The following is a 22359-nucleotide window of genomic DNA, read 5'->3' as shown; positions in this document are numbered from 1 at the left end:
AACACAGGTTCCCAAGGCGGCAATGGGAGACTCCCCTAAGGGGCTCTTGACGTACAGGGAGACTTCCAGATGGGGTACACAGATGTCACATTGCTAGAACGTCTCTAGACGGCAACGAAACATTAAAGCCTAACCTGAGGTAATCCTTCACCGGCAGTGGAGCTCCTCTAGGCACTGTCTTCCTGTACACTGCCAAGGCTCTGGGGGTGTCACACTAGACTGTGGTGATGTCACACTAGCTGGGATGACATTTTACAGTTGGATCCCCTACCACTGCCGGGCACCTTTAAATCACCGCGGAGTCTACGGTGCGGAGGGGGCGGGAAGTCCAGTCCCCGCACTCGATCCACGCTGGCTCCCCACGGAGGCCTACCCACTCGAGGCCCACCCACTCCCACTGCGATCAGTACTATGCGGTCGTCCTAGAGAGTCCATTCATCTGCACTTCCGCCTCAGTAGGTGTCATGGCGCGGGGCGGGTGAATAGTTCCGGCGAGGCGGGGCCGTCCGGGTTGAGGGGCGGCCGCTCGGCGTTCCGCTCGTCGGGTCTGGCGACAACGGCGGCTGCGGAGCAAGGGGCCCGGCGGTAGCCCCGGACGGCAGCAGGAAGCCGAGGCGGGAGCGCGCGGGGCTGAGGCGGCGGCGGCGGCGGGAAGGGGCTGGGTGGTGGAGCGGGTGGGAGGCTGAGGAGGCTCCCCCTGCGGGACGGGCGCGGGGACGGCTCCGGGGGGCGGGGGCCGGGGCCCGGGCCGGCTCGCGCGGGGGGTATGATGACCCGGCGGCGGGGCCCCAGATCTCGTCTCCTCCGCCGCCTCCTCACGGCAGCCCCAGCTCGCGGCTGAGAACCAGACACACCGGCGGTGAGTGGGGACCGGCAGGAGGGGTCCTCGGCGGGGAGGGACTTCCCCTCAGCTCCCCGAGGCGGGGCCGGCCGCCGGCTCTCTTGGGGCGCCCAGCCTGCGGGGGGCGCCTTCCTCAGAGGGCCCCTGCCCGGGACCAGGCGCCGCGTCCTGCGGCCCGGCCGGGAGCTGAGGGGATTGCGTTCCCAGGAAGGTGGGCAGGCTCCGGGCTGTTTTTCGGGGCAACTCCCCCTGCCTCCTGCCACTTCTCGCCTGGGCGTGTTGTCCTTAAGTGACGGGACCGCCTTGCGTCTCCTCACTCGGCCGGTTTTTCCCCGGCTGTCGTGGCAGGTCCCCAGTGTGTGGCTTGTGCGTGTGTATTTCACAGCTCGGCTTGTCACCATGATTTTGGGTTATTTTGTGCTGTTTGGGACCAGGAAGCCGTGCCTGGAGCGGACGACAGTGGGGTGGGTGTGGGAGCTTTTCTGTCGTCTTCGCTGATGTTCTGTAGTCGTTAGGCTTGTAATTTGTAATGACGGTGGAGACTACGTGAGACCAGCCCACCTAATGTATATCTGTGCAAGGCAGATCTAGAGGTCTGGCCCAAAGGGAAACTTTTGCTGTCACCACTTTCAAAGCTTTCGTTAAAAAAACAAAAAAGGAAAGGTGGAGAAACAACCAAAATTCTGGTAAGACCCACACTGTTCACAGGTCTGTGGGGAAGAGTCCCCTTTTTGTGCCTAGCAACCAAGACCTGGAGTTCCGTCTCCAGGAGCGTTGGTCTAACCTCCAGTTTGTTGTGGTGACGAGCCCTGAGCAATGGCCTGTGTTTATGCTGGGGGAAATTTCTTTCCTGCTTGGGGAGGGGGGTTGAGGATGGGAGGATGCGGGTAGGGAAGAGGGGGAAAAAAACCCCAAGCTCCGGTAAGTCTTGTCTTTACTTAACCACTGATTCTGTTGTAGGTAGACTCATTTAGAGGCCGTCCTAGATGCTCTTTCTTGTCTATTAGTGACACTTTGGGAATTCTCAGTAATTGCATCAAAATCATACTTTCAGCGATAGACTCTCTGTCCCAATCTGTTCTTTATCTTGTTTCTTAGTAACTGGTGAAAACAACAGTGTGGCTTCCTGCTCCTGATGAAATGGGGTTAAATTAAGTGGCTGATGCCCTCAGCAAACCTACAATTTTCCTTTTGTTTGTGTAAAGCTATTTTTGATTTTTGGTCTGTAGGGTTTTGGTTTTTTTTGTTGTTTTTTTTTTTTTTGGTAAGATTATAGAGAATACAAACCATTACTAGGTTTTTAAATATAGAAGCCTAAAAGCTTTCTATAAAACAGTTTAAAATCTAACAAATCATTTGACTTAATTTTCATTATTCATCTGGTGATTTTGGATCTTTACATGCAATTATCTCAGGGTTCTATGTTATAATGCTTGTATGATGAAGGGTGTCACTGACTTTTAAGATACTGTTCCTGGCTTGAAGGATATTTTAGTAAAGTACTTGCGGTTGGAACTGGAGGCAGCCAAGCCAGTAAAGCATCTTAGAATAAAATGGTGAATGAGATCTTATAAATAACTGACTCTGGTTGGCAAGTAGAACTTTTGCTGGTGATACCTTCATGAATAGTTTATCCTATCTCTCGACACTGTAGTTTTGTGGATTTTAGAGCAAGTTCGTTGGTAACTTGAGACTTCAAACCAAACCAGAACTTCCTTCTAAAAGAAAAAGATAATCTCAGAGTTCATAATTCTTTGGAAAATAGACTTCTTTCATTCTGTGCTTTTGTTTTTATAAGCACAGCTCCATCAATGATTTGTTGGTACAAATCAGTGAGTCATACTGGCCTTGTGAAGTTCTTACACTTGGAACTTGTGCAGCTTGTTATATATTGTAACTGGTCTTGAAATTTGAAGTAATTTTGCAAACATGAGCTGCTTGATCTGCCACCTGCATGAGGTATAACAGCAGTCTGCATTTTTTAGGTCTTTTAAAAAAAGTTTACTATTATTCCTCCCGTTTTCTTCCCTTCCTCTCCCTTTGTGCCATTCTGAACACAAGTCATCAAGATTATTTTCCTTTGAGTACCACTTCAACAATCACTGGTTTGTCTCTTGGTTCCTTTTGTTTTTGTTCCTGATCTTCCTTTTAGTTGTTGGAACCCAGCTCCTAAATGCCTAATATATTCCTGTAGTGCATAATTTGGCACTTCAGAAATTTATATCCTGTTTTCACATTTTTCTTTCTTTTTCATGTGTTTTATCATTTCAGCAACATTTTAAGTTCTTTGAAGGTAAGGAAACTGACATTTCTTTTAGATTCTTTAGGGGTACCTGGTACAGTGCTTTCCCAGAGTGCTTAAGGAAAAGGAATGAGAAGACCTGGATTCCTTGCCAGCATTGCTACTCATTAGCTCTGGGTAAAACTCGTTTGGCCTTTTTGGATCTGCTTTTTTTTTTTTAAATTTGAGACAGGGTCTTACTTTGTCACCCAGGCTAGAGTACCATGGTGGGTTCAGGCTGGAGTGCTGCGGTGGGTTCAAGTGATTCTCATACTTCTGCCTCCTGAGTAGCTAGGACTATAGGCACTACAGGCACACACCACCATGCCTGGCTAATATTTGTATTTTTAGTAGAGATGGGTTTTTGCCATATTGGCCAGGCTGGTCTCGAACTCCTGACCTCAAGTGATCCACCTGCCTCGGCCTCCCAAAGTGCTGGGATTACAGGCGTGAGCCACTATGCCTGGCCTGGATCGCCTTTTTCTCATCTTGGAATTAGGGGGTTTTAGCATCTTTTAAGGTCCCCTTTATCTGTAAGAGTTCCAGTACTTTTTTGCCAGTGTCTTCTGCTCCAGTTAAATATATCTCCTTACTCTACACAGCTTTTTATTTTTCCACATCCTTTGGCATACTAGCATGGCAAAAGTCATCTCATTCTTCTGAAAGAGCCTCCTCCATCTTCCATTCTCCAAACTGCTATTGCCTTACTTAAGTCCCGTTTTCCTTCAGCTTTTGCTGGCATATTGTTTATGTTTCATATTGGCCTCTGCTTTGTTAATTTTAACTTTTTCTTATTGTGGAAGCTCCTCACGGTATAGTTTTCTTAATTCTAAACTTTGTAGACCTATAGACCGTCGTGTGCAGGTTCTAAAATGTAGTACCTTTTTATTAAATATGAAGCACTTTTTTGGGGGGGGGTGGACGGAGTCTCGCTCTGTCGCCCAGGCTGGAGTGCAGTAGCATGATCTTGGCTCACTGCAAGCTCCGCCTCCCGAGTTCACGCCTTTCTCCTGCCTCATCCTCCCAAGTAGCTGGGACTACAGGCGCCTGCCACCACGCCCGGCTAATTTTTTGTATTTTTAGTAGAGACGGGATTTCACCGTGTTAGCCAGGATAGTCTTGATCTCCTGACCTCATGATCCACCCGCCTCGGCCTCCCAAAGTGTTGGGATTACAGGCATGAACTACCACGCCTGGCCAAGCACTTTTGTTCTGTTGCCATAGTCATTTCAAATAAATCTAAGTGAACTATTGATTTTGATACAAAGCAACAGCCTCTGCCACATTGAAGAAGTGAGCTTTAAGTACAGACTAGAAGGGTAAGTGAAAGTTAGGAAAAGAAAAGTCTAAGGGGGAAATTGAAGTTCAGAGAGGAAACATGTTGAAGGAACTAGGGCCAGGGAAGGCAAGGTGTATTGTGGGAACCCAGAGAGACTTGGTAGTATTGGAAGAGAATGTGCCTGGGGAAAAGTGCAGATGAAGCAAGGCTATGCAAGTAATCATGGTCCAGATCTTGCAAGGCCTGGTAATCCAAATTAGGAATTTTTTGGTCTTTTTCGTTAAGTTTTTCAGTGGGGGACAGATATCCTTTTTTTTTTAAGATGTGCATTTTTAAAGCTTCAGTTGAAAGGTGAATAATGAATTGGGAGAGGGGAGCTTAGAAAAGGGGCTTGAGGATAACATTGTGGCTCACACCTGTAATCCCAGCACTTTTGGATGCTGGGGTAGGTGGACCACTTGAGCCTAGGAGTTTGAGACCAGCCTGAGCAACATGGTGAAACCCCATCTCTACAAAAAATACAAAAAAAATTAGCGGGGTGTGGTGGCATGTGCTGGTAGTCCCAGTTACTCTGGAGGCTGAGGTAGGAGAGTGGATTGAGCCCTGGAGGTCAAGGCTGCAGTGAACGAACCGTGATCATGTACTGCACTCCAGTCTGGGTGACAGAATCTCAAATAAAGGGGGGAAGTTGAAAGTACAGTTTGTAGGAAACCAGTTAAGCTGTTCAAGTATGGAATTGTGCAGTAGGGGTGGAGAAAACTTAGGAGAGTAGAGAGAGAGTTAGGTGTTTGTTGGAAAGAATTTTCTTCCCAAACTTGTCTCACTTTGGTTTTACAGAAGATGTACTCTTATCATCTGTAAAAATATGTATCAGAGTATGTGATCGACAATATGTACACCTGTGTTCATGTCATCTGAGGATAAGTGCTAGAACAAGAAATCAATATATAGTACAGTTTTTAGGTCATTTGGCTAACCAACTGTTAAATTGTATGAAGGAGGCAGAGATGACATTGAGCAAAAGCAACAGGAATTTATTACTGGTGTGTCAGGAAAAAAGTTACTGAGGGATAAGGACAAATCAATGGAAGATGATTACCTTGGTTGTCATATCCAACTGTTCCATTCAGGGTTATAATATTTGGATGCTTTTAATAAGATTATCTACCTATAGTGCTTATAGTGTGGAGCACCCAGCAAACGATGTTAAATGGATGTGACCATGCCAGGGAGTGGGAAAGTTGTTAATCTGTTTTTGAAAGCCTTGGATTCTAGCAATTATCTTTTAGCAATAAGTACAAGTACCAATGGCCTTTTGCCCGTCATTGCTAATTTGGTATTAATGCACTGGGCAAATTTTGTCATTATATTGAGATGACTAAGTCCTTGGAAAGTCAGGTTTGAAATGTAAAGACTTCATTCATTGCTGGAGTCAAGAGGTGCAGCATTTGCAGGAAGTCAAAAATAGCTTTTTATGCCAGGTACGGTGGCTCACGCCTGTAATCTCAGTATTGCGGGAGGCCAAGGCAGGAGGATTACTTTAGAGCAGGAGTTTGACACCAGCCTGGGTAACACAGTAAGACCTCATCTCTGGAGAAAAAAAAAAAAAAATTAGCCAAATGCGGCATGTGCCTGTAGAAATTAGCTAAGCGTCCTGGTGTGTGCCTGTGGTCCTAGCTACTTGGATGGCTGAAGCAGAGGATTGCTTGAGCCCAGGAGTTCCAGGTTACAGTGAGCTGTGATCACACCACTGCATTTCAGCCTCAATGACAGTAGCGAGAACCTGTCTCAAAAAAAAAACAAAAAAACAAACAAACAAACAAACAATAAATAGCTTTTTTTAAAAAAAACAAAACTTTTAGGTTCAGGGGTACATGTGCATGTTTGTTACATAGGTAAACTATATGTCATAGGGGTTTGGTGTACAGATTATTTTGTCATCCAGGTAATAAGCATAGTGCCTGACAGGTATTTTTTCTGATCCTCTCCCTTCTCCCACCCTCCACCCTGAAGTAGGCCCCAGTGTCTGTGGTTGACCTCTTTGTGTCCATGTGTTCTTGTTCTTTAGCTCCCACTTATAAGTGAGAACAGGCAGTACTTGGTTTTCTGTTCCTGTGTTTGTTTAGGATAGTGGCCCTCCAGCTTCATCCATGTTGCCTGTTGCTGCAAAGGACATGATCTCGTTCTTTTTTGTGGTTGCATAGTATTCCATGGTGTATATGTACCACATTTTCTTTAGTCTACCATTGATGGGCATTTAGGTTGAATTTCATGTCTTTGCTATTGTGAATAGTGCTGCAGTGAACATGTGCTTGTGTCTTTATGGTAGAATGATTTATATTCCTTTGGGTGTATACCCAGTGATGGGATTGCTGGATCTAATGGTAATTCTGTTTTAAATTCTTTGAGGAATTGCCATACTGCTTTTCACAATGGGTGAACTAATTTATACTCCCACCAGCAGTACAATTGTTCCCTTTTCTTCACAATCTTGCCAGCATCTGTTATTTTTTGACTTCTTAGTAATATTCATTCTGACTGGTGTGAGATGGTATCTCATTTTAGTTTTGATTTGCATTTCTCTAATGATTAGTGATGTTGAACAATTTTTCATATGCTTGTGGACTGCAAATGTGTCAAAAATAGCGTTTTAATTTACTGGGTTGCTATTCACATTGAATTAAAAATATCTGTAATTTGCCTCATAAATTCTGATATACAGTAAGTTTTCCACAGGTGTTAATTCTGTTTTTGTTGTTGTTTGAAAGCTCTCCAACTAGGAAGAGACTTGCCCCCCCACTTGCAAAGGCAGGTTTAATGGAACATAGTATCTTTATCCTCTGTCTAGAAATTGCTATTTTAGCTGAATTTCAGAGTAGAATATAAATAAGAGTCTGTTGGTTTTTCTAGGCCAAGATTCTGTGATTCTGTATTTTCTTCTCACCTTGTGTTAGTTGAGGTCAGAATGAGTCTCAGCCACATTGTAAGAGCCCTGGTGGTCTGATACTGACTTTTTGTATGTCACACCCTTGCTGTGGGGAAGACCAGTAAAAGAATTCTGAGTTGTCCTTTCCCTTTGGGTGAACTAAATTTGTCCTTATGGATAAAGATTATAATCATTTAATATTAAAACATTCTGAAAAATGTCCTAGAACTTGTGCTTTTTTCAGTGTGCAGTGTGAAGATCTGAAATCATAAGTAATCTTTTATTATGTTTTTTGGGTAAAAAGTTGGCAATAATGTCAACTCTGCTAAATGCAAAATTTTATAGAGTATCTAGTTACGAATACTTGTTTTTTTTTTTTTTTTTTTTTTGAGACTGGTCTCGCTCTGTCACCCAGGCTGGAATGCAATGGCGTGATCTCGGCTCACTACAACCTCCGCCTCCTGGGTTCAAGTGATTCTCCTGCCTCAGCCTCCTGAGTAGCTGGGATTACAAGTGCACGCCACCATGCCCAGCTCATTTTTGTATTTTTAGTAGAGATGGCATTTCACCATGTTGGTCAGGTTGGTCTCGAACTCCTGACCTCATGATCTGCCTGCCTTAGCCTCCCAAAATGAATACCTTTTTAAAAATTTGGTATTTCATGAATTCTTTTCAGTATTATTACTTTTATGACCCCCCTATTCCTAGACAGTTGCTGCAAACTGCAAATTTTCTATTTAGATTCTTTCACTACTTTCAGTTACATAGAAGTCATGTTTATGTTTTCTGATAGATTGTTAAAATTAGCAGGTGAACAATATTAACATTGTTAATGGAAAACAAATTTAGAAAATTTGCTTCCTTTTGTTGTTCAACAGGTTGGCTTAATTTTATGATAAATACTTATATTTTAATAGGTGCATTTTGTAAAGGAGCTACTTGGTTTCAGATTTTTCTTTTATTATGTTTGGTATTTCAGTGAAGTAGGTAGAACAAGATGATTTGTAAATTCAGTCTCACAGTTAAATTGTACTGACTTTAGCTTTTAATTTGTACTTTTTTTCCTCTTCAAAGTTTATATAAATTATGGAAACTCTTAAAGTAAATCTCAACTGGGTTTTAGAAATTGAAGGCAGAGGATTTGTTCTTTCCAGCTGACTAGTCCAGTGCAGGTGGTTTCTAGTTGTATTCAGGCACAAAGAAATGCACATACTGCCTTTTGATTTCTGTAACATCCTTTGTCATGTTTCCTTCCTTTCTTGTTGTTTGTGTTTATTCTCTTGTGATTAGTAACGTTATACTATATGGATTGGAGTAGAGACTTCCCCCATGACTCAAGGACCACACAGATAAAAGGGAGGGAAGACATTAAAAAAAAAAAAAAAAGCAAGGACTGAGTATTTGAAAATACTGCATTTGAATATGAGTGGTCGGGAGTTGTATTTAATAGACAGGAGATTGGTAGGCAGGGGTCAAGTAATTCATCCAACAGATAATTGAGTATGTATATATTGTCAGTCTGTAGTAGGCTTTGGTGGTATAAGAGAAGAGCAAGACAGAGATTGTACATGTCCTAGAGCTTATACTGTAGTTGGGAATGTAGCATTAAAGAAATGCTTTCACTTGATCTTAGCCAAAAGGCCGAGAAGCGATAAGAAATGCTTTCAAGTTAACAGGGTGCTGTGGGAATGCATGGTAGGGGCAGGGGATGATTGTAGGGAGCATTTCTACATGTGGCAGAGGTGACAGAGGGCAGTTTTCGCAGCAGAAAGTCTTAAACATATTTAGAGGGCCTGGAGGTGAGTGGCCTTCCAAGAACTAAAGAAAGAAGGGCAGTGTGGCTAGAATGAGGGTTGAGGGGAGGGAATCAAAGTGGGGAGATGTTGGAAGGCAGCAAGCAGATTTTGGAGTGCATTTTAAGGCAGGTCGAGACAGTTTTTTTTTTTTTTTTGAGACAGAATCTAGCTCTGTTGCCCAGGCTAGAGTGCAATGGAGTGATCACAACTCACTGTAGCCTCAATGTCCCAGACTCAGAAGATTTTCCTGCTTCATCCTCCTGAGTAGCTGGGACCACAGGCATGTGCCACTTATACTTGGCTTTTTTTTTTTTTTTTTTCAGTAGAGATGGAGTTTCCCCATGTGCCCTGGCTGGTCTTGAATTCCTGGGGCTCAAGTGATCCTTCCACCTTGGGCTTCTAAAATGCCAGGATTACAGGCATGAGCCACTGCGCCTGGCCTAATTTTTCTTTTCTTTTCTTTCTTTCTTTCTTTTTTTTTTTTTTATGCTAATGCTTCCCAGGCTGATCTTGAACTTATGAGCTCAAGTGATCCTCCTGCCTGGGCCTCCCAAAGTGCGGGAATTACAGGCATGAGCGACTATGGCCAGCCAAGTTGAGTATCTTGGACTTTATCTCCAAAGCAATGAGAAACCCTGGGAGAAGGGGAAAGCAAGGTAGTTAAGAAGAGAGAGCAGTTATCCGATTTGCATTGTTTAAAAGCAAAGATCTATTAAGTGGATTAAAGGAGATTAGTTTGGAAGCTACTGGCAGTTTGAACTAGAATGGTGCCAATAAGGTTAGGGGAAAAGGGCTGATTTGAAATAGGAGGTGGGGGGCAGTGGCTCACGCCTGTAATCCCAGCACTTTGGGAGGCTGAGTGGGGTGGATCACCTGAGCTCAGGAGTTTGAGACCACCCAGGCAACATGGTGAAAACCCATCTCTACTAAAAATACAAAAAAATTAACCGGGTATGGTGGCGCACGCTTCTAGTCCCAGCTACTTGGGAGGCTGAGGCAGGAGAATCGCTTGAGCTCCAGAGGCGAAGGTTGCAGCGAGCCGAGATTGTGCCACTGCACTCCAGCCTGGGCTACAGAGTGAGACTCTGTCTCAAAAAATAAAAATAAAAAAAAGAAATAAAAGAAATGTACTTGGGAGATGGAATGGATACGATAGAGATTAGATGTGGAGGAATAAGGGAGAAGAATGAGTCGGAATAATAGTATTAAATATGTGTTAGACACTATCACTTTACAGGTATTAAATCATTTAATTCTCAGAACAACCCTATGAGGTAGGTATTGCTATCACCATTGTGTAGCTGAGGAAACAGACATCCCTGATTTTTTTCTTTTTTTTTTTTGAGAAAGAGTGTCACTCTTTCACCCTGGCTGGAGTGCAGTGGCACGATCACAGCTCACTGCAGCCTCTACCTCTGGGCTCAGGTGATCCTCTCACTTCTGCCTTCTGAGTAGCTAGGACTACAGGCGTGTGCCACCATGCCTGGCTAATTTTGTTTGTTTGTTTTTTGTTGTTGTTGTGTGTGTGTTTGTTTTAGAGACGGTTTCACCATGCTGCCCAGGCTAGAGCTCCCTCATTTCTGGCTTGAGGCACTGGATGTGTGATGGCATCTCATAATTAAGATAGAAAACTGAAGGTGGGGTGGAGGCTCATAAGTTTAATTCTGAATGTATTGAATATGAGGTGTTTATAAAATATCCAAGTTGCAGTGTTAAGTAGTCATTTGGATATCGTGTTTGGAGTTCAAAGCAAGAGAATTCTGGGTTAGAGATAGAGATTTTAGTCTTTTGCAGATGACTAATTTTGAGGCGTAATTATTAAAAAGGGGGAAAGTGTAGAGCAAGGAAAGAGGGATTACTATAGAGCCCCAAGGCGTATGAGATTGGATGGTTGAAAATGGAGAAGATAAATATGAAATGGCTTGTATGCTATGTCAGATGTTTGGGCTTTATTCTGAAAAGATAACTTTCAGTTTAATCTTTGGGCTTATTGAGCTGGAAGTGTCTGTGGGATATTCAGGGACAGAAAGGTGGACTGTTCTTTATCCTTTCCTCATATTTTTCTGCCAACTTTCCTTGGTTCTTCAGAATATACTCCCTAGCTTTCTCATCATCCTGGTTACTTTTTTTTTTTTTTTCATTTTAGTATTTTTATACTAGAGACAGGGTCTCACTGTGTTGCCTAGGCTGGTCTTGAACTCCTCAGCTCAGGAGATCCTCCTGCCTCGGCCTCCCAAAGTGCTGGAATTAAAGGCTTGAGCCACTGTGCCTGGCCCATACTGGTTACTTTTTTCTCTTAAAATGTGGTAGACAGTTGAATGCATTTTATGTATGACTTGAGCGGAGTGGATAATCTTCACTTTGTCCAGCAGATTGTGTACACTGTTTCTATGAATATAGGTCAAGATGAGAACATTATTACATCATGTTTCTTTTATCAAGTAAAAGTGTGTGTGTATATGTTTTAAACCTAAGCCTTGTATCTCTTATCCTTGTGGTCTTATTCCTCCTTTCTCTCAATGTAGGTATGGCATCACAGCTGCAAGTGTTTTCGCCCCCATCAGTGTCGTCGAGTGCCTTCTGCAGTGCGAAGAAACTGAAAATAGAGCCCTCTGGCTGGGATGTTTCAGGACAGAGTAGCAACGACAAATATTATACCCACAGCAAAACCCTCCCAGCCACACAAGGGCAAGCCAACTCCTCTCACCAGGTAGCCAATTTCAGCATCCCTGCTTACGACCAGGCCTCCTCCTCCCAGCTCCTGCAGTGGAGCATATTGTTGTAACAGCCGCTGATAGCTCAGGCAGTGCTGCTACATCAACCTTCCAAAGCAGCCAGTCCCTGACTCACAGAAGCAACGTTTCTTTGCTTGAGCCCTATCAAAAATGTGGATTGAAACGAAAAAGTGAGGAAGTTGACAGCAACGGTAGTGTGCAGATCATAGAAGAACATCCCCCTCTCATGCTGCAAAACAGGACTGTGGTGGGTGCTGCTGCCACAACCACCACTGTGACCACAAAGAGTAGCAGTTCCAGTGGAGAAGGGGATTACCAGCTGGTCCAGCATGAGATCCTTTGCTCTATGACCAATAGCTATGAAGTCTTGGAGTTCCTAGGCCGGGGGACATTTGGACAGGTGGCTAAGTGCTGGAAGAGGAGCACCAAGGAAATTGTGGCTATTAAAATCTTGAAGAACCACCCCTCCTATGCCAGACAGGGGCAGATTGAAGTGAGCATCCTTTCCCGCCTAAGCAGTGAAAATGCTGATGAATATAATTTTGTCCGTTCATATGAGTGCTTTCAGCATAAGAATCACACCTGCCTTGTTTTTGAGATGTTGGAGCAGAACTTATATGATTTTCTAAAGCAAAACAAATTTAGCCCACTGCCACTCAAGTACATCAGACCAATCTTGCAACAGGTGGCCACAGCCTTGATGAAGCTCAAGAGTCTTGGTCTGATCCACGCCGACCTTAAGCCTGAAAACATCATGCTGGTTGATCCAGTTCGCCAACCCTACCGAGTGAAGGTCATTGACTTTGGTTCTGCTAGTCATGTTTCCAAAGCTGTGTGCTCAACCTACTTACAGTCACGTTACTACAGGCAAGTGGCAAATGCTGAAAGAGTTCTGTCCTTATATTTAACATATACCCCATAGGCTACATATAGCAATGAATTGGTTTATAGATTCTGAGATAGAAATAGGATATGTTTTAGCTCATTCTATGTGTGTGACATTCCTATATATGACATTTTCTTATTTCTGAAATTTTATCTAGCACTGGAAAAATTAACTCAGTCTGATTCTGAAAGTTGTTACTAGTTGAATTATACTAGCACCTGGTTCTTTTCTTTAGTATCATTATGCCTCATTTTCCCATTTTATTTATTTAATTAATTTATTTTGAGACGGAGTCGCGCTCTGTTGCCCAGGCTGGAGTGCAGTGGCACTATCTCAGCTCACTGCAAGCTCCGCCTCCCGGGTTCACGCCATTCTCCTGCCTCAGCCTCCTTGAGTAGCTGGGACCACAGGCACCCACCACCATGCCCGGCTAATTTTTTTGTATTTTTAGTAGAGACGGGGTTTCACCATGTTAGCCAGGATGGTGTCGATCTCCTGACCTTGTGATCTACCTCCTTCCACCTCCCGAAGATCTGGGATTACAGGCGTGAACCACTGCACCTGGCCTATTTATTTATTTTTTTGAGATGGAGTTTTACTCGCCACCCAGGCTGGAGTGCAGTGGTGTGATAACGGCTCACTCAGCCTCCACCTCCTGGGTTCAAGTGATTTCTCCTGCTACTCCTGTCCCGAGTAGCTGGGACTACAGGTGCCTGCTACCACGCCTGGCTAATTTTTTTGTTTTTAATAGAGATGGGGTTTCACCATGTTGACCAGGCTGGTTTCGAACTCCTGACCTCGGGTGATCTGCCTGCCTTGGCCTCCCAGTGATTACAGGCGTGAGCTACCATGCCCAGCCATTTTCCCATTTTAAAGAGTCTTGAAATATACAAAGATATTTATTTATTTGTAATGAATCTGAGTATATGCTGCTGTTTTCTCGAAGCTCTTATCTTGGCAGGTAAAATAACTTGGGACTAACTCCAGGTTTAACTCTAGTAACATTTTATTCTTTTACATTTTCTTCTGTAGTAGCATGAATTGGATCAGATGATTGCTACAGTCTCTTCCTGTCTTAACATTCTCTAAATACTTTGAACTTATTGGGTTATCCTAGAATGGCCTTGACCCAAGTACCTTATACTTTAATGATATATATTTCTAGATTGGTACTTTTAATGTAGTTACCATTTTAACATATAATAATTATTGGGGCAGTATGTAAATGCTGATATATATGCTTTTGTCTATATCATAACCAAGGCTTTTAAAATGTGCTTTTTGTCAGCGCCCGTTTACTTACTTGCCTAGTTATTAATTTTAAGGAATCTAATATTTAGTTTTAATGGCCATACATTAAATACAAATCATGTAAGCATCCAATCAAGAAGTGAAATAATAAAAACATAGATAACCTATAAAATATGTTTATAAGGAGCTATGCATGCCAGATACCTGTAATAAAATTTGAGGAAATAGAAATTCTGAATTAATAATTTTATATTATGTGTGAAAATAATGTGAAGATATTTTAACCCATGCAAGGACTCAGAAAAAATGTCATCTGCATGTTTACTTTTTTAAAAACATTGTGCTAAGATCTTTGTAATAGGAAGTTTACAGTTTTGACCATTTGGTACCACTCAGTGTGTTAAGGATATTCACAGTGTTGTGTAACCATCACCGCTGTCTGTTCAGTATATTCACAGTGTTATGTAACCATCACCACTATTTCCAAATGTTTTCACCACCCAAAACAGAAATTCTAACCATTAAGCAATAACTCCCTATTCTCCCTTCTTTCCTACCACTGGTAATCTTGATTTGACTTTCTGTCTCTATGAATTTGCCTATTCTAGATACTCCTTGTAAGTGGAATCATACAATATATGTCTTTTTGTGTTTAGTTTATTTCACTTAGCATAATGTTTTTGAGGCTGATCCATGCTGTAACATGTATCAGAACTTCATTCCTTTTATGGCTGTATAATATTCCATTGTTTGTATATACCACATTTTGTTTATCCATTCATCTGTTGGTAGATATTTGGGTTGTTGCTACCTTTAGGCTGTTGTGAATAATGCCACTATGGACATTGGTGTACAAGTATCCTAGTCCCCATTTTCAGTTCTTTTGGGTATATAACTAGGAGTGGAATTGCTAGGTCACATGATAATTCCATGTTTAACTTTTTGCAGAATTACCAAACTATTTTCCACAGAGGCTGCACCGTTTTACATTCCCACCAGCAGTGGATGAACATTCCAGATTTCTCCACATTTTCTCTAACATTTGTTATTTTTTTTTATTTAAAAAAAATTGTTTATTTTTACAGAGACAGGGGCTCCCTCTATTGCTCATGCTGGAGTGCAGTGGCGCGATCATAGTTCATTGTAGCGTCCAACTCTTGGGCTTGAGCAATCCTCCCCGCTCAGCCTCCCAAGTAGGTAGGACTACAGTCACACTCCACCATACCTGGCTAATTACTATTATTTTACTTTTTGTGGAGATGGGGTTTTGAGGGTCTCATTTTGTTGCCCAACCTAGTCTCAAACTACTGGCCTCAAGCCATCCTCCTGCCTCAGTCTTCCAAAGTTCTGGGATTACAGGCATGAACTACCACTCCTGGCCTTGTTTTGGTTTTTAAATAATAGCCATGCTTTTTTTGTTTGTTTGTTTTTGAGATAGAGTTTCACTCTTGTTACCTAGGCTGGAGTGCAGCAGTGTGATCACGGCTCACTGCAGCCTCTGCCTCCCGAGATTCTCCTGCCTTAGCCTTCCGAGTAGCTGGGACCACACGGGCACCTGCCACCACACCCAGCTAATTTTTGTATTTTTGGTAGAGACGGGGTTTTACCATGTTGGCCAGGCTGGTCTCGAACTCCTGACCTCAGGTGATCTGCCCTTGGCCTCCCAAAATGCTGGGATTATAGGCGTGAGCCACTGCGCCTGGCCAGTAGTAGCCTTTTTTTTTTTTTTTTTTTTTTTTGAGACAGAGTCTTGCTCTGTTGCCAGGCTGGAGTGCAATGGCACGATCTGGGCTCACTGCAGCCTCCACCTCCCAGGTTCAAGCAGTCCTGCCTCGGCCTCCCGAGTAGCTGGGACTACAGGTGCCACCATGCCCAGCTAATTTTTGTATTTTTAGTAGAGACAGGATTTCACCATGTTGGCCGGGATGGTCTTGATCTCTTGCCCTTGTGATGCACGGGCCTCAGCCTCCGGAAGTGCTGGGATTACAGGCATGAGCCACTGGGCCCAACCAATAATAGCCATCCTTATGGGTGTGAAGTGGTATCTCATTGTGGTTTCGATTTGTATTTCCCTAATGATTAATGATGTTGAGCATTTGTTTTATTTTGTTTTGTTTTGAGACAGAGTCCCACTTTGTCATCCAGGCTGGGGTGCAGTGGTATGATCACGGCTTACTGCAGCCTTGACCTCTCAGGCTCAAGCAGTCTTCCCACCTTAGCCTTTCGGTAGCTGGGACTATGGGCATGCACCCCCACACCTGACTAGTTTTTTGTAGTTTTAGTAGAGACGAGGTTTCACCGTGTTGCCCAGGCTGGTCTCAAACTCATAGGCTCAAGTGATATGCCCACCTCAGCAACCCAAAGTGCTGGGATTACAGACATGAGCCACCATGCCCAGCCCGGCATTTTTTTATGTGCCCGACATTTGTATATCTTCTTTGGAGAAATGTCTGTTTAAGTCCTTTCCTCGTTTATTGAATTGGGCTTTTTGTTGTTGAGTTGTATAGTCTATATACTAAATTTTCATCTATTCCTTGGGTTACCTTTTTACCTGTTGATAGTGTTTGACATGGAAAAGTTTTTAACTTTGGTGAAGTGTAGTTTGTCTACTTTTTCTTCTGTTGCTTGTGCTTTTGGTGACTTACCCAGGAAGTCATTGTTAAATCAAAGTCATACAGATTTTCCACTGTTTTCTGTTAAGAGTTTTATAGTTTTAGCTCTTATATTTCAGTTTTTGATTCTTTGTTGATTTTTGTCTATGGTCCAAGTTACAAATCCAGTGTAATTCTTTGGCATGTGACTATTCAGTTCTTCAAACACCATTTGCTGAAAAGACTATCCTTTCTGCATTGGGTGGTTTTGGCACACTTGTTGGAATCATTTGAACATATATACAAATAATTCTTATCTTCTGTTGCTTTCCCATTTTCAGTTTTGGGCTGTCTATTCCATTAATCTATGTATGTCTTTATGCCAGTACCACACTGTTTTGATTATTGTAGCTTAGTAGTAAGTTTGAAATCAGGAAGTGTGAGACCTCCAACTTTGTTCTTTTTCAAGATTGTTTTGGCTATTTGGGGTCTTTGAGAGTCCATATAAATTTTAGGATGAGTTTTTCTGTTTTATACAAAAATCATAATTGCTTTTTATTAAGGATAGCATTGAATCTATAGATCGCTTTGGGTAGTGTTGACAGCTTAATATTAAGTCAGTCCATCCTTATTTCTTTATATCTTTTTACAGTTTTATAAAACTGGTAATTTTTACTTGAGGTGAGGTAAAGAAACTCTTAGAGCCTTCGTTTTCTGGTTTTATGCTGCCCTAGGCAACCTTGGCTAACTTTAAGAATCTCATCTCTATTTATTTATGCCTTGGGAGATTTAAGTTCCAACTACATTTGCTTTTTAATACTCTCCTTTGAGCAGTCTCACCACCAGCCACACCCACGTACATATATATAGCATACTCTACTGGTGAACTGAAGAGTTCAGCACAGCATCCCATTTTGAGTCCTCAGGAGGGACTAGGCAGACCACAGCTGAAGGAGGAAGGCTGATCAGCTTTTCCTTTCTGGCTTGACTGTGCGTACAGGTGTTCTTTAAGTATTTGTTTGCCCTGTCAAAGACAAAGTGCATTCTCTTGTGATAACAGAGTAGTTTTTAAATTGAAAAAGAGAGAGCAATAGGAGATAAAAATTTTTTGACTTTGTTATAATTGGGGCATGTTAATACAAAATAAAATGAATTATTTGCTTAGCTTTCTGTAATATGTAATTCTTTTGAATAATTTTCAGTGTTAGGTTGCTGATCTTTGTTTTTTTTATCCTTTTAATTTAAGCTGTCAATTGATTCATTTTGGTTTTTCTTTTTTATAGAAACTACGATTTTCAAATCTTCAGTTACCTTCGACAAAGCTTTCTTTAAATTCACTGCATTATAGTTGTTGACTGTAATTTTAAGTGGAGCTAAGTTTGCCTCTTAAAAACAGGAGTTCATTCTGTGTGTTACTGAGTAATTACCCTGTATACTGAAGTTCAGTACCCAGGGCTTGACTATATTTAGGATTTAACATGAGTGTTCTGTTGTGTCACAGTAATACTTGATAATGATCCTAAGGCAGATGGAATAGCAGCTCAGGCATTCCTTCTTTATCACTAGTTTTATCCGCAGTGGTCCTCTTAAGCTTCCTTCATGTTGCTTTGTTGCTGTATTAGAGACCATTAAGTCCTCACCCTTCTGTCTTTCAAAAAACCTCTGTGAAATCTATTTGGCTGGTGAAGCATTCTGACTCCAAAGCTAGTCCTCCTCTTACCCTCTTTTTTAGTTTACATTGCTTTGTCTTTCTGATAACTTGCCAAAGTATTATCAGCTCACATAAATTTGCCACCTCGCTGTGTCCATTGGTCCTGGGCATGGCTAAATGATTCAGGCAGTGGAAATAATATACTTTATTCTCTGGCTCACTGTAAATGTGCAGACTCCAAGCAAAGCTCCTGTCTTTGGGGCCTGAGTTTAAGAGACAAAGGTTTGCCATGCTTACAAGCTGAACGTTTTTCCCTACTGAACTAGCCAGCCTTTATTTCAAGCTGAATCACTTTGTTACTTATGGAAGGAAAAGGTCTAGAGAAGGAAAATGTATCTTCCATTTATCCTAGACAAACAAATAATCTAATTTCCTCTGACAGTCAAACTATAGTTTCACCTAAGCCACTGATGCAGGAAGTTAGGTTTTAAGTAACCTCTCTAATCTGGTAAGTAAGTAGGTTTGATGTCTCTGAGATAGGAAGAAAGAAACGAGAATGTTCATGGAAATAATCAGTGATTTGTGTTAAGTGATTCTAACCTTAGCTTGCTCTGGGTGCCAGTGAAATTAACCTCAACAATGTTGGTTGGAAGAATTTTTCAACTTAAAGAAGTTTGAAGCTGGGGAACCAAAAGGCAGGGATTGTTGTTTCTATCACTTAACTGTAATAACCAAAGCCTGTTTAGTATTTGTTTTTTAAGGATGGGATGTGTCTTCAGAGAGGAGACTTGCCGTCTTCAAAGCACAATCAATGCCATTTTCCTACTGAAGTGAACACGGCCAGTTTTAAACAGTTTCTTTCACTTTCCTGTGCTTCTGTAGTTAACCTTTTTTACTGCCCAGTTGTTAGAATGTTAAAGCTGGAAAGGGACCTGGAAGAGTAATTATCTAACTCCGCTTCCTTATTATACAAATGAGGTAGAACCAGTTTTACTTGTCTATAGAGTTTATATTGAGGGATTAAGAAATAATGAGGCCAACAGGAAAGATGTAATGAAAATAATTCTAATAATTATAATCTGGATTCACAGTTTAAAGTATTCAGTCCTTAGAGATGAACCTGCTCGAGTGATGCCTTACTGTTCAGTAAAGTAGAAAATAACTTGTCTTTTTGCTTCGTAGAGTTTGGGTAAGTCTAACATTTATAGGCCCAAATAATACAAAGCCCTCAATGAACTAAGCAGCCTTACTGGTTTTTTGTTTATTTTTGAGACAGGGTCTCAGGCTGTAGTGCAGTGGTGCAATCATGGCTCACTGCAGCTGTGACCTCCTGGGCTCAAGTGATCCTCCCACCTCAGCTTCCTGAGTAGCTAGAACTATAGGCATGCACCACCATACCTGGCTAATTAAAAAAAAAAATTTTGGTAGAGATTGGGTCTTGCTGTGTTGCCCAGGCTGGTCTCAAACTCCTGCTCAAGCGTTCTTCCTGCCTTGGCTTCCCAAAGTGCTGGAATTACAGGTGCGAACTGCTGTTTCTGGCCATATATATATATATATTTTTTAAACTGCTTTCCTTTTTTGTTTTTCCTTTTGCTATTTGCCTTTTTATAAGGTGGATATGGTAGAGTTGCTGTTTTGACTGAACTTTTGCTGGAAATCCTTAACTGCTTTTGTCACTTCAAAAGCAGGGTGAGACCAAATGAAAAAACTTTCAGCCAATCTTCAGTTTGTTTTTAAAAAATGGGACTTGGGGGCTGTGGAAGTGATACTGTCCTTAATTTCCCAGAAAACTTTAAGCTCTAGACAGTTATCATATATTATTGCTACCTTCCCTTCCCCCATTCCCCCAACAGAGTTTCTCTCTTATGCCCAGTCTGGAGTGAATTGATGTAATCTTGCCTCACTGCACCTCTGCCCCCTCAGGTTCAAGCGATTCTCCTGCCTCAGCCTCCGGAGTAGCTGGGATTACAGGCACCTGCCACCACACCCAGCTAATTTTTGTATTTTTAGTAGAGACTAGGTTTCACCATGTTGGCCAGGCTGGATTTGAACTCCTGACCTCAGTCTATCCACCCGCCTCGGCCTCCCATAGTGCTAGGATTACAGGCGTGAGCCACTGCGCCTGGCCTATTATTGCTACCTTTTAAAAAAGCAAGTTGTAGAGTGGCCTGGCCATTCTTTGTGACCTACCTTTTGGACTTCAAAATGTCTTTCTAGTATGGTAGGAATAGCAAAATCAATATGCTGCCCTCCAATTGATGCTTCCGAATGTTCTAAACCCAGTTTTTATTTTGGCACATAGCCAGTTGTGCTCCCCCTGCCAGCTATTTTTGGCACTGTCATGAACTTGGAAATTAATGATTCTGCTCACTAGGAGTAGAAAATTTTGTTCCTTTTCAATTTTAGAAAAGCTTTTATGTTGTTTCTGGGTAGTCTTACTCACTAGCTTATTAATGCGCTTGTCAAACTTGTGCAGTGTTAAAAACATGCCATTATGGTTGAGATTTCGTTGAACTCTGAAATTCCATCAGTAATATGTGCTTCTAGCCACCTGTAACTCACTTTTGAGGGTTACTTCTTTTCTCTTTTCTTTTTTTTTTTTGAGACAGAGTCTCACTCTGTCACCCAGGCTGGAGTGCAGTGGCAGGCACCATGTCGGCTTGCTGCAACCTCCGTCTCCTAGGTTCAAGCAATTCTCCTGCCTCAGCCTCCTGAGTAACTGGGATTACAGGCGCCCGTCACCACACCTGGCTAATTTTTTATATTTTTAGTAGAGGTGGGGTTTCACCATGTTGACCAGGCTGGTCTCAAACTCCTGACCTCAGGTGATCCCACCCGCCTCGGCCTCCCAAAGTGCTGAGATTACAGGCGTGAGCCACCACACCCGGCCAGTTATTTCTTTGGTAAACAAAACCACAGTTCAAATTAAATACTGCAAAAACTGATGATATTGGTGGTTCCACCCACAGCTGTTAAAAAGTGTAAGCCTGAAGAGGCTTGGGTTGACTGCTATTTCTATTTAAGGATCAGAAAAGCTTTCAGGCCCTGTGGAGTCCCCAGATTTACTGTTTTCTAAGGGCCACTATTTATGTATAAATACTAGGGGGAGATTTTTTTTCTTTCCTTCTATGCCTAGTTTGCTTAGATGGGGAGGGATATTCTTATTTAGGGAAATTATATTCTCCATGCTTAATCCTTGCCTTCCCTCAACCCCCTGCACATATACACAAAGCAACAATAAGCACATATCACTTGAAAGTAGTTTCAGAAACTTAAGTATTCTGTGAGGAGACATGGCCAGTTAGATGGTTCTTCATGGAGAGATCTGTTTTCCATTTAACTCCTGTTACATGAGGAATCTGGATCTGGATCTGGAGTGTCCTTATAGATTGTAATTCCATGACCTGTAAGAAGGAAAGGAAATTCTTTGGAGAAGATGATCAAGTGCCTAAGAGCTGAAATCTTGGATCCAGATAGCTTGGGTACCATCCTTTTTCTTTTGTTGAGACGGAGTCTTGCTCTGTTGCCCAGGCTGGAGTGCAGTGGCACGATCTCAACTCACTGCAACTTATGCCTCCCAAGTTTAAGTAATTCTCTTGCCTCAGCCTCTGAGTAGTTGGGATTACAGCCGCCCGCCATCATGCCCAGCTAATTTTTGTATTTTTAGTAGAGATGGAGTTTCACCATGTTGACCAGGCTGTTCTTGAACTCCTGATCTCAAGCAGTCCACTCACCTTGGCCTCTGAAAGTGCTGGAATTACAGGCGTGAGCCACTGCGCTGGCCAAGAGCACCATCTTCTAGTAGTTGTATAGCCTTCAGCAAGTTACTTTAACCTCTTAGTGCCCAGTTTCTTCATCTGTAAAATGGAGATAATACTTTTATTACATAGAATGTAAGGTGCCATTGATTATAAAATACAACATTATTTTTGTATCACTTAGAAAAGGAAAAGCACTGCCATTAAACTAAAATATACCATCATTTGTAAGAATCTTCTTAATTTCAGAGGTGCTGAAATGTAAAAAGATGTGTATCTTAGAATTGATGATGTATAATAATAATACTTTGATAGGATTGTTGTAAGGATTAAGTGACTCAACATTTATAAAGAACTTAGAACA

General features: G+C 42.2%; 1 protein-coding gene across 1 annotated transcript in view; it reads left to right on the top strand.

Annotated features, from left to right (window-relative positions):
* Nucleotides 1-580: 580 nt before the first annotated feature.
* The window catches only part of HIPK1 (homeodomain interacting protein kinase 1), a 44764-nt gene continuing 22985 nt past the window's right edge, over nt 581-22359 (top strand). Inside the window, 3 exon segments of the mRNA XM_033198414.1 lie at nt 581-859; nt 11649-11861; nt 11864-12725. Of these exon segments, the coding sequence (XP_033054305.1) occupies nt 11651-11861; nt 11864-12725 (1073 nt within the window). The 5' untranslated portion in view covers nt 581-859; nt 11649-11650.

This window comes from Trachypithecus francoisi, unplaced genomic scaffold (assembly GCF_009764315.1).
Source record: "Trachypithecus francoisi isolate TF-2019V2 unplaced genomic scaffold, Tfra_2.0 Lachesis_group5, whole genome shotgun sequence".
Classification (NCBI taxonomy): domain Eukaryota; kingdom Metazoa; phylum Chordata; class Mammalia; order Primates; family Cercopithecidae; genus Trachypithecus; species Trachypithecus francoisi.
This window is presented reverse-complemented; position numbering and strand designations above follow the sequence as displayed.